We start from the raw sequence: 12496 nt of genomic DNA, 5'->3' as shown, positions 1-12496 counted from the left end.
AAGTGAAAAAATTACAGTGTCCTCAGCCAGAAGAGAGAAGGTACATAGTGGCAGACTCCAGAATCCTTTTAAGAGCTTGGAAAGACCAGACTTAGAAGCCGGGGAAAGAGATAAGGTCTTGACTTACTATGGGGTAAACCAAGTGGGTCACAACTGCTTGACGCTTCAGCCAGCAAGCTGCTCCTGGGCCAGCATATCCAACCCTCCCCAGTGGCCCCACTGGCCATTTTAATCACCACCGAGGACACTAAGGTCCAGATGGATCAGTATTAGGCACCCCAGACCAGCTTTTTGGTGGGCAGAAGGGCTGGGATATCTTCATGAGAAAACACAAATCATCCCATCTCAGAGCAGGTTGGGATCCAATCTCTTTATTGTCAGGGTCCCCTCCCTGTGGCCCCCCGCCAAACCTATAGAAAAAACCCAAGCCTGGGAGTGTCCTGGGGAGGGGAGGCAGTGTGGGGAAACTCCTGTGCTCTACCCTCTGGCCTGGGCAGTGCAGACAGGGAGGGCTCATGGGGAAGGAGTAGGCCAGTAACTCCACCTGCAGAGGATATGGCACTGGCTGGGATGCGTTGGGGGAGGAGGCACCTGCTGCCAGCTTTCCTCTGGTACCCGCTGGGGGGTGGCATCCAGGGTTGGGTGCCCGGCTTGAGGCCTGGGGCAGCGATGCCCTTCACCTGCTGGTGGCCATTGCTCCTGTCAGGCTGAGAGAGAGAGAAACAAAGAAGAGACTAAGGCCGAGAGGAAGAGACCCTGGTGCTAATAACAGGGGTAGGGAAGAAAGGATAGAATGAAGTCTGGAGACAGAGATACTCTTACACTCTGGCTGTGGCCTCAAAATTTCCTGGCCATGTAACCTTGGGCAAGTCTCACCTGCTCTTTGAACCTCCATTTCCTCACCTGAGCCCATGTTAACTCACCTGTGAACTATTTTAACAAGCTTTGGCAAGCATCAGGCACAAACGGGTGTAACAGGATGGCTGGATATGGAGGTTTGTTTGCATTCCAGACAAAACAAACCAAGAAGTTCCAAAAGAAGACTGCAGCATATGTAGAATTTTCTAAAGTTCTTCTTGGGGCCTTTGCTGGTGGGATTCCTTACTACAGCATAAATGTGTCATCTATCCAGACACCTCCCTGGGAACACTGGTGTTTGAGACCTTTCTCCACCCAAGGCACCCCAAAGGAATGGGTCAGAGAGTAGGCAGAGCTAGGGGTGTCCTGGCTTTCCTTCAAGGTAGGGCAGAGTAGATGGTAAACAGTGGCCAGAGAGTGGGCTTTGAAGCCTAACACCACTGGGCTGAAATCCAGGCTCCACCAATTACTACCTTATCTCCCTGCCCCCGTTAGTGTCTGTTTCCACATCTATTATATTGGTACAATCATCAGCTTGTGGGACTGAAGATGAACTCAGAGAAAGCAGGTGTAGCTCCTGTCATACAGGGCATTTCCTCCCCATGAAAGAATCAAATCCCAGCCCCTAAGCCTGACACATACGGTCCTTCACAATCACCCTCTGATGCTAAGCAGAGTCCTATACCAACTAGCCGGGCACTGCAGCCACAGGAGGCTCTTGGCCTCACCACATACCAAAGACTGTCACAGCTCTGTACGGCTAAGGCCATTCCCTTGGTGTGGAACATTGCTCCCTCAATCACTAGCAGGCTCAGCTACACATCATCTCTTCCATGACCTGGCCTCGCTCTATTGTTATCCTGCTCACACTAGGTGGTAATGGCTCATATCTTCCTCTACCAGACTAGGAGCTCCTCAAGGGCAGAGACAGGCAACACGGCTGAGTGTGCTGAGGGAAGGAACCGTTGCTAGGCGGGCCCAGCTGGCCCATCTACAGCACCTGCTTCCCCAGCATGGCAAGCCCTAGGAATGAAGGGGTGTGATGGGACAGCTAGATATGGAAGGGACTTCATTCTTGGGCACAGTCAGTGCTATCAGGCCAGGTATGCTTCATGACACTTCCTGCACAATCCAGGGAAAAAGCAACAACCTCCACTTCACTGCTTCCCCACCCTCTGCCCATCAGGACAGGACCCCTGTACCTGCTTACTGCAAGGCCCCATCATCCGCGTCTGTGTCCTGGCTGTGTTCCTGATAGGGAGGAGGTAAGAGAGACCACACATCACTCACTGCAGCTCTGAGTCCTGCCCTGAGCCATCTGTCCAGAAAAACTTCAGGGTCCAGAGAGCATCTAGAGGACACAGTCAGAAGAGGCAGGAACAGCCAAGGGGAATGACTATGGGACCAGCCAACAAAGCTGGCTTGGAAGCTTGTGAGGGTGGTCTGAGGAGTGAAGGGTGTTCTGGGAGTCGCAGGAGCCCCATTTCTGTGCATAGACAGCCTGCATTGGAGAAGGCTGAAAGCCTTATAGACTGGTGAGCTCCCCATCTCTGGAGGCATCTAAGTCTTTGTTAGGGCCTTTATGGACACTGCTATGCCTGAGCAAATAAGATGAAGGATCAGGCTATACTGAGAGATGAGTTGGGCATAAGGCAGACCTCCTAACTGTCACGGCCATGAGCCCATCTGTTCTCATGATAGAACCTAGCAGTGCTGAAAAGGAGAAAGCTGCAGACCCAGCAAGTCAGTCTAGACTCCAACCCTGGTTCAGTCCCTATGAGCTGATTCCCTAAGCACGCCACTCAGTCTTTGAGTCTCGGTTTCCTCACAGGGTAAAATGTGGGAACAGAATACTCTGCATAGTACAGGGCTCTTGTTAAGGTTATGTGAAGTTAGAGAGTGTGGTCTGGGTCTTGGTGCTCAATGAGAGTTCATTAAGTAAATGAGCAGCAAGTACACAACCCATATCCCACAGACTCAGAGTTTGGTCTACCCTCCCATTCAACATAAGCTCCTTGTCAAATGGCCTCCCGCCCTCAGCCTGAATAGTTCTAGTAATAGGTGGGGAGCTCACTCCCTTATGAGACAGCTTTTGCTTCGTGCTTGAGCAGCAACGGCTTTTAGAAAATCCTCATGTGAAGGTGACACCCACCTCCTGGGTGTGGCCTCCACAAGCCACCCCAGCCCTGCTCTGAAGCTCTGCAGGCTCTCTTATGTCCAAATCTCCCCTTCTCCAACTCATGTGGAAACCGGAGGCCAGAATGCACCTGCACTTAGGGGAGGTCTGCCCTAGGCCTCAGTGGGACTTCTGATGGTGTCTGAGATAGGCAAGTGCCCCCTGCTCATTCTTCCCTCTTTCCCCCAGGACCGTTAGAACCCCTGGGAAGGAGAGAAGAGGAAGTTCACAATGAGGGCAACCAGCTCAGGCTGCCCGTTGCCCTGTTGGTCTCCTGAGAATAGGAGCGCAGTCAAGTCCCAGTCGTGCCCCTGGCCAGGCCCTCACCAGCTCTTCCTCGCTGTGTGTCAGCAGCCCCTCCTCATCGCCGTCATCTCGGGTCCGTGCTTCTCCCTGGGGCAGGCCTGCCTCAGAAGTCGTGTTCTCTTGGGGGGCTGGTGGCCGGCTGCCGCTACCGCCACCACCGCCGCCACCGCCACCGCCGCCACCGCTGCCGCCACCGCCACCGCCACCACCACCGCCGCTGGCACCACCTCCATCACCCTTCTTCTTGCCATCTTGAGGGGAAGGGGAGGAGGAGGGGAGAATAAAACTCAGCCTGGGGCAGCTGTCTAGGGCAGCACCTTAGCAGAAGCTGGCCTCAGCATGGTGAGTGCAGGTGGCTCGGGATCTGCAGGGCCACCCTAGCTCCTCTCTCCCATGTATTATTTCCCCATGCTCTGCCCTGTGCCCTGGTCGCGGAGGTAGGTGAGAATCCTCAGAGGCTGACCTGGATTGGCCTTTTGCTCCGCAGCGATCTGCTCCAAGCGGCTCAGCAGGGCATCGATATTGGACTTGATCTGTGTCAGCTCCGTCTTGATGGCCTGCAGCTCACTGCTCTTTACTGGGAGTGGAGGGGGGACAGGGCTGTCATCTATGGGGCTGGAGGCTTGACAGTAGCACAAAACCTCAGCCCTGTTCTTTCAACCAGGAAAGCAGTTATTATTATTTTTTTCCCTACTCAGGGAAAAGGCCTCCTCCTTAGACTACCTGGCATCCATCCCTACAATGACAGTGAACACTTCTGAACCTGGCTTTCTTTTCTCCCGATATCTCAACTCTGAAAGGGACCCAGGAAAGACAGGAGCACAGGTGTGTATGTGTGGTGTGCTCTTCTGTGCGCACCTGAGTAAGAACATGTCTTCTGCAATCTGAATTCCTGCGTGCTTAGTTAAGCAGTATGTGTGTACCAGAGTGAATGTGGAGTAGTGGGCCTGTGTAGACCCGTCCTTATCCTTCCTAGAGGAAAGATGGCATCATTTCTTCACTGGGCACCATATCCAGCACTGGACCCTCTGTACCCTACCCAACCCACCCCCTCCTCCTAAAACAGCTGTCTCCTCACAGAAATGCATGAAAATACGTGATTGTGTCAGAGCAGCTGAATTGTGGAAGATTTTTTCTTTTATCTATTTTCCAATGTAAAAAAATGTCATTCTATTATTTTGCTAATGATAAAAAAAAGACGATACAGTTACTCACACTTGATCTTGGCTGAGCTGGTGGTGATGGCTGTGGAGCGGGCAAAGAGCTTGACAGGTATGTTAGTTTTGACACGCCGGACCAAAGGGACTGTGACCCGGGGTCGCTTCACAGGGACTGCCCTGGGCACTGGCACCGGCGACAGACGGCCCCGGTAGTCGAAGAGCCTGTGAGGGCAGATGGGCCAGAGGCTGCAGCATGGCTTGTGGCCACCAGGCAGGTATTGCAGCTCCAGCTCCAAATGTGTGTGGCTGGTGAGGGGCTGGGAGGCCTGCACTAAACACAACTCTGCAGGCTCCCAGCTAGCCCTGAAGTGAAGAGGAAGGGCTTTCCGGACCCTGATGGCTGTTGGGATCCTCACGACCTCACTACAACCTCTCCAACCATCCAGGCCAAGTAAGGGCAGGCAAGGCAGCAGGTGGTAGTGGTTACACCCCATTCAAAAGAGGAGACATCCCTGGGTCCCCTGACAGCCAGGCCTGCTCTATTACATGACCTGACTTCCGCTTGGTCAACTGCCACCCCAACCTCTGCTCCGAGTCTGTCACTCTCAAAGCAGCACAAATCCCCAGCTAGGAATAAAGAGGTATGGGAGTGGGGGTCAACGGAGCCTGCCTAAGCCTCAGTTTCCCCATATGCCAAATGAGGACGGCTACCCAAATTCAGTGTCCACCCAAGGGTACAGTATGAAAGAATTCGGTTAAAAACACACTTTAGAATGTGTTAATAGATGAAAGGTCAGGGTACTGAGACCCTCAGCTCACGAGCCCATGACCTCAGAGGCGTAAGACTGAAGTCGAAGCCCTTTCTTTACTTGACCTCCTTAATCACCACACCCTTCATGCTCCATTCCAGAGACAAAGGCCAGGGGCCTGGGACAGTATCAAGGTCAGGCAGCTCAATCAGACCCCCCAAGGCTCCCAGGCTGTGCACTGCTCCCAACCAAAGTCATCTCCCAGCCCTCTCCCGGAGGGCTTCCTTTCCAGCTGACCAGGCAGAAACTGAGTAGGCTGAGAAGCAGTCTTTCCCACATCTGCTGCTACCACCTTTTTCAGGGAATTGCGGCCATAGGGGGTATACTCCATATCATTTTTCCTGACAACAGCCAGGAAATCTGTCACCACTGGGCCAAAGCCCCATTCCTTGGGGCTCCTTTGTTCAGGGAGCCCCTCCCTGGAGGTGGTGATGGCTGCAGATGGAGAGTCTCTGGGAATGGATCCAATCCCAGACCCTGCATTTCTGCCCCCAAGGGGAGGGGACGGCTCTGGCCTTGGTCAGAATCACTGAACCACAGAATCCCAGAGCTGGAGGAGCCTGGAGAGACTTGGTGCAAGCCCATTTCACAAACTGGGAAGGGAATTTGCCCAAGGTCACACAATCCATTCAGTGGCAGAGCTGAGATTAGCACCTAAATCTTCCGACTCCCAGGATATTTCCCACTACACCACACAGTCTCCTGAAACCATTCACAGGGGGTCGGGGGTGAGGGTCGGGGTGGACGACTGATGCTCAGAGAGGCACTGTTCTTCTTGGGCTGCCTGGGGTGGGCTAAGATGGACAGAGGGAGAGAAGCAGGTAGGAGGAGAGATTTGAGTTAGTCTCTACCATGATTTCTACTCAAGAATGTGGCTAGTGCTGTTGTAGTGGGAGCCCACAGCCTCCGGGCTGGAGTCTGGGTAGGGCTTGGGAGTAGAGGGTAGGCCACAGCCCATCAGGGACTAATCAGACTTCCAAACGGCTGCTGGCCTCTTGTCTCTAAATATAAACCCAAGAGGCTTAGACTGAGCTCTGGGGTTCCTACCAGCTGCTTGGGTACCTCACAGAGGGAAAGGCTCAAACTCTCCGCAACCAGCGCTGTACCCTGTTGTGTATTCCAACTGGCCACATTTATACAGCTCTTGGCTGTACAGTCTCCTTGAGTCTCACCCAAGGACAAAAAGGAAAAAGGGTAGTTAGCGTGGTAGACAGTGTGCTATGGCAGTAGGAGCTCTGGCCTGAGTATCTGCAGAACAGGACCCCAGTCTCAGCTCTGCCACTGACTGGTGGAGCAACCCTAGGCAAACCTCTGGGCTTTGGTTCTCATTTGGAGAACTGAGTGGGCTGCACCAACAATCTCTCAGGACTCTTCCAGCTTGGCTGTTTCACGCCTGGGCACGCCCCTCCCCTGCTCACCTGTCGTAGAAGTCGTCCCGGTAGTAATCATAGTCAAAGATGTAGCCACTGGGGAAACAAAGGGGAGAGGGCTGGAACTTAGGGACGGCCACTCAGCCCACTTTCCACAGGCCCTCATCTCCAAACACCTCCCCAAGTTCTAGACTCAGCACACTGTCACACCAGCATTTACTCCCTCTGTGGAAAGAGAGAGCCATCCCACCCAGACAGACAGACAGACAGCCCCACCTGTATATGGCAGATGCTGCTCTCTTTAGCCCCTTGGGTCTGTCAGGCTTAGGCTCTCCAGCCATGTTGATGTCTGTGTGGAGGGAGAAGGCAGAGTTGGAATGCTAGCATGACAGTAGTGTGCCCACAACCATCACCCTCATGCACACACACAGCAATTCATGTGCTTACATGGTATACACATGGATTCTGCTCACTGATGGCGCCAACAAAGGTCTTCACACATCTAGTCATCAAACATTAGATTCATATCCAGATATCACATGGATATGCCTGTTTACATGTCCGTACACTTTCAGATCCATCCATACACGCTCATAAACATGTCCTCCCCCACCCCCCCCCCACACACGTCGAGTATTCCTATACATATTCTGAAATACACTCATGTAAATGCATAATACTTCAAGTACATGGGAACACATACATAGAGCCACCCTCACACACACATTCACATATCCAGGTAAGAAAGACACACAGGTAATGTGTACCCTCAAGTACACTCAGTATAGACAACTACCCACATGCAAATGAGCCAATGCACATTCACATGGATGTTCTACCAAACACCTTCATGCCTAGAATAATGCTTACTACATGCAAAGGTCTCAATAAATACCTGGTAAATATATGCATATCTGCTGACACATTCAAATACATTCTCTCTCACACACACACGACACCTATACATACAAAGGTATGCATCCACATATCTCCATATGTTCAGTCAATCCATACACTTCTTGTTCAGGAAAAAAACACATATAGATACCCCTTTTCAAACATACACATGTACACAGGAGTAAATGCACAAACATGAACACTGTACATACTTCAAGAGAGACCACTAGCATAGTCATATCACATGGACGTGACACCAAAGCCAAGTGTAAGCGTATTCGCATTGTCCTTGTGCTCCCAGACCCTCCTGCTCGCTCTCAGAAAGGGTTCTAACCTAAGGGATCTGTACCCGGTGTAACAGGCTGTTCTAGGCCATTCTGGTCTCTTTCTCTGGAGAATCTGCATTTTAACTGGAACTGTAAAGCGTGTCACTAACAAGCTCTGAGAAAGCAGAGATAGGTCAGAAGTGTTTTCCAGAGGCTTCTAAAATTCTTCCCTATAGGGATTAATTTCATAACTACTTAACCATACCTTATAAATTTCTAAAATCTCAGAGCAGTGGTAGTGGTGAGAGAAACAGAGAAGGGGGTTGAGAACTGGATAGTGATAGCAGCTACTCTAGAGAATACTAGGAGAATATAGTGGAGAGAGGCTTACCCAGGGTCTGCCCGGCCAGCACCCGCCCATTCTCTCCCAGCACAGCTGCCCGGGCATGGCGCTCGTTGGAGTACTGAACAAAGGCATAGCCCTTGTGCACAGAACAGCCGGCCACACGGCCATACTTAGAGAAGATGGTCTCCACATCTGACTTCTTCACCAGGGCTGTGTTGAGGTTTCCAATGAACACTCGAGAGTTGATAGACTTGGGGTCATTCTTGTTGGTTACGTTGCTTGCCTGCATCTTCAAGGACATGGTGCCTACCTGAAGAGAGAGAGCCTCTGTGAAGTTGGGTCCCTGGGCTGGGCTCAAGGACTGCCCACGGCCCATATATCTGTGAAGTTGGGTCCCTGGGCTGGACTCAAGGACTGCCCACGGCCCATATCCTGGATAAATGAATTGCCTCTTACCTTCCTTAACCCTTATAGCATCCAGCTTACCTGTTTCTGCATCTTGTTTTCTTGTCATGTTACCAAGAGTTGCCACATACTGGCTGCTGACCTCATGCCAGGTGCTTTACATATATCCCCTCATTTGGTACTCACATGATATGCAGAACCACAACATTTTACAAGGGAGAAATCTCACATTCAGAGAGGCCACGATGCTAGTGAATGGCAGGGCTGGGATCTGACCCCCTCATCTGCTTGACTCTAATTCTTCTAAGTCTACTTCTTTAATGCTCATCTCAAATGTTATTCCATTCAGGATCTAAATCTGAAGATCTTCAATGTAGAACCATGGTCACATGGTATTTGCAAGTGATGTTTACTCTAGACCACCACATGATAAAAACTGCAGGGTCCGGGCGTGGTGGCTCACACCTGTAATCCCAGCACTCTGGAGGCCGAGACAGGTGCATCACCTGACAGGTGCATCAGGAGTTTGAAACCAGCCTGGCAAACATGGTGAAACCCTGTATCTACTAAAAACACAAAAAATTAGCCAGGCGTGGTGGCGGGCACCTATAATCCCAGCCACTTGGGAGGCTGAGGCAGGAAAATCGCTTGAACCCGGGAGGCAGAGGTTGCAGTGAGCTGAGATTGTGCCACTGCACTCCAGCCTGGGTGACAGAGCGAGACTCTGTCTCAAAAAAATAAAACAAAGAAAAGAAAACAAAACTGCTTAGTCTGATCCAGACACAGAACTGTCTGGATTGCTACCAGCCATTTTGAAAAGCCTGATATGGTTTGAATTTGTGTCCGTGCCCAAATCTCATGTCTAATTGTAATCCCCAGTGTTGGAGGTGGGGCCTGGTGGGAGGTGACTGGATCATGGTGACTGAAATCATGGATTTCCCCCTCGGTGCTCCTCTCGTGATAGTGAGTGAGTGCTTGTAAGATCTGGTTATTTAGAAGAGTGTAGTACCTCCCACTGTCTCTTTTCCTCCTGCCCTGGCCATATGAAGACGTATCTACTTCCCCTTCTCCTTCCACTACAATTGTAAATTTCCTGAGGCCTCCTGAGAAGCAGAGGCCTGTACAGCCTGCAGAACTGTGAGCCAATTAAACTTTTCATTATAAATTACCCGATCTCAGGTATTTCTTTATAACAGTGCAAGAATGGACTAATACAAAGCCTCGCCAAGTACTCACTGTGGGTTAAGGGTGGCATACAATACTGAATAATCCCAAGATCCCACAAGTGAATGTCGTGATTACTCATATTTTACCAGAAATTGACAAGTTCATTAACTTACTAGTAAGGAGCATTCAAACTCAGGTCAGTCCGTCCCTAAAGTCTATTTCTTTCAACTTTATCATTTTGCTTCCCAGAGCTAAAGCCAATTTAGATACCACAGAAAGTCAGCACATTCACCTGAGAATTACTTTTAATAGATTTATTTTTTAGTTACCCATATTAATACTAACTCATTCAAATATTTTTCTGTTTGGCTTACACATAACACTGCACCTACCCTTTGCTGTCTATATATTCTGGTCAGGTCTTTTACCCCAAAGGGCTGTACAAATTTTTCCCTCACAGTTTATGGCTAGGCATAGGCACCACGGGGAAAGGGAAAAGGAGAGAAGCTCAGTTTCAGTAGGAAAAGCCTAAGTTAAGCCTTGGCATTCGCGGTTCCCGGCCCAGTCTTCTGCTCATGGGTGTAGGTTGATGCCGCTCCCTTTTGGAACCCTCCTATCTCAATAACCTAACCTTAGGACCATTTCAGGTGATAGAAGACTCCAAAGAGCATATATAAAAACTTTCATCAGTCTGCCAGCCTACTTACCTAATATGTTGGGGGATTTTCTTTTCAGTGAACTGGAAAAAATAAATCTGTATCTCTTATCCCACTAGGGGATAAGAGACTTTTCTCCTAAATCCTCCCTGCCTGGAAGCTGGCATGTTCTAACCAGCAGGTGGTACTGTTTACAAGGAAATCATAGGCTGGACCTGAGCCCAATTTAGGAAGAAACTGCTCCTGGGGTTAGGCTTACCTAATGGATATACTGGAGTCAGGAGTGCATTATCTCAGATAAAGAAAAGGGGCTGAGAGGGTCCCATCACTGCTACTGATGAAGGGGCTGGTTCCACCTTTGGAACTGACTTGGAAAGAGACAGACTCTGGTTAGTTTACCTGCGGTTCCACTCATCTACACTTATTAGGCAGTGAGGGACACAAAGAATAACACGCTGTGCATAGCATACGAGGCAGGAAATGCTCAATGCTTGTTGTTCCCATGGGCTTGCCATTCCTCACAGTTCTCGCTGACAATCCCTCTCCCACATGGATGCCGAGCCATTCAAGGGTTAATTCTTTGTCTATCCATGGGTATACAAGAAGTTAATAGGGCCCCTGTATGGGCATCAGATGATTCTCTCCTAGGTAGTTCAGCTCAAAGAGCTACAGTTTTGGCCCAGGGAGAAGCCACCTGCTTTGCCTAGAGGGAGTCAACCAAGCCTGGGGTGTGGATGGAGACAGAGTGACCTCTACTGGGAGCCACAAGCACCACTGAGCAGGAAGCATTTGCTGAACAGCTGTTCATGGTATTGTGACAAGATCAGTACTCACCTCCCTGACTGGCGAGCCAAGTTTTTAAGGTTTGGCTCTGCCAGTCTTTTCTCTCATTCCCTGGGGTTTGGAATGATGCACATAAAAGGACTTTGCAAACCCTAAAGTCCTTCACAAGATCTTGTAATTACACTGGCTTGCACCTCTTTATTCCAATACTGCCATCTGCAAGCCCCATTCTAGATGAGGGTAAAGGTCAGAGTGGAACTCATTCTGTATAATGCCAAGGAGCAGCAGCCAGAAGCCATGGCATATGAACATCAGTTTTCTGATCTGTAGAGGAGAGACTTGGGAAGTGTATGTATGTGGTTGCAAGTGCTGCTCTGGGTGAGAAGTCTGCAGTTAAAAGGAGAAATGCTCACCTATGGCATGCTCTAGGCACCCAACCTCTGAGCTCCTCGTCTCAACAGCCCCCTATCCACTTTCATGCCCTGCACACTCCTCTGGAAGCAGGATGCGCAGGATGTGCTACTGTTGTGTGGACTCCCTCAGCCCAAAGAGACAGGTATCTATGGGGGTGTGGAAAGGCTTGAGTGACCACACACATGTTGATGAGGCTCCTCTAAGTGAGGAATAGAATTGGGAAAGGGAATGAAAAGGAGGTGGGGCCAGACTAGGTCTCCCTGAACTGCCAGGTTCAGGTACAGAATCCTAACGAGTCCAAGAATTCTAAATTTAGACATGGTATTCCAAGTTGTTAGGGACATCACAATTTATTAGCTTCACTTAGAACCTTCAAATGTTTAAACATATGGTACATGGGTCTCTATTTGTACTCTTGTTACGCTGCCCTGCAAATGTTACAGGGCAGGCCTGACAAAACTTGAGGCACAGTAAGTGTTCAATCAATATTAGGGAGGGAGTGGACATATGTCCCAGGAGGTGGTGAGAAGGTCTAGCTGTGGACTGCCTTAAGTGGTTAGGACCACTGGGGCAGAGGTCCCAGATACCTTTTTCTAATCTTTGACCCAAATACCCACCTCCACAGACCAACTCAATCCCTCCCACCCAATTCTTGCTATGCTTTTCAAGGCTTCCCCCTAGCTTAGAGTGGCAGCTCTAGAAAATATTGACATCCATTCAGCAGGAGCTACTTGACTTGGTAAGCTATTTCCTGCCCTGGGCCAAGCTCTGCCTCTCAGATTAGCTGTGTAATTGAGAGCAAGGTGTCTGCAGCCCCCAGAGGTCCTAGGTTTAGCAATGAGCTGAAGAGAGGTGGGTAGAAGGACTGTTCTTGGTGGTTGGA

General features: G+C 50.2%; 1 protein-coding gene across 2 annotated transcripts; it reads right to left on the bottom strand.

The window, feature by feature from the left end:
* Positions 1-355: 355 nt before the first annotated feature.
* On the bottom strand, positions 356-11552 carry LOC116269987 (RNA-binding protein Raly). Of its 2 annotated transcripts, XM_031654044.1 has the most exons (9): positions 10676-11548; positions 8234-8498; positions 6956-7028; positions 6728-6775; positions 4556-4722; positions 3804-3917; positions 3362-3591; positions 2061-2109; positions 356-707 (listed from the first exon to the last, which is right to left on the bottom strand). In XM_031654044.1, exons 2-8 carry the CDS (start codon positions 8487-8489, stop codon positions 2065-2067), a joined length of 933 nt encoding a protein of 310 aa, XP_031509904.1. In that variant the 5' UTR covers positions 8490-8498; positions 10676-11548; the 3' UTR covers positions 356-707; positions 2061-2064. The 2 variants fall into 2 exon arrangements, with proteins under 2 accessions (XP_031509904.1, XP_031509905.1); XM_031654045.1 differs by lacking the exon at positions 6728-6775 and having other exon boundaries at positions 10676-11552.
* Positions 11553-12496: the final 944 nt, after the last annotated feature.

Source organism: Papio anubis, chromosome 13, assembly GCF_008728515.1.
Source record: "Papio anubis isolate 15944 chromosome 13, Panubis1.0, whole genome shotgun sequence".
Taxonomy (NCBI): domain Eukaryota; kingdom Metazoa; phylum Chordata; class Mammalia; order Primates; family Cercopithecidae; genus Papio; species Papio anubis.
Note: the sequence above shows the minus strand (reverse complement) of the source record. Positions and strands in the feature narration are given on the sequence as shown.

Excerpts from the sequence above, each read along its gene's own strand:
- LOC116269987 (XM_031654044.1), bottom strand. The coding sequence starts at position 8,489 with ATGTCCTTGAAGATGCAGGCAAGCAACGTAACCAACAAGAATGACCCC. Across the intron at positions 7,029-8,233 it reads GCTGGCCGGGCAGACCCTGG|ACATCAACATGGCTGGAGAG; the intron begins GTAAGCCTCTCT and ends CCCTCCACACAG. Across the intron at positions 3,918-4,555 it reads CAGCTCAGCCAAGATCAAGT|TAAAGAGCAGTGAGCTGCAG; the intron begins GTGAGTAACTGT and ends CTCCACTCCCAG.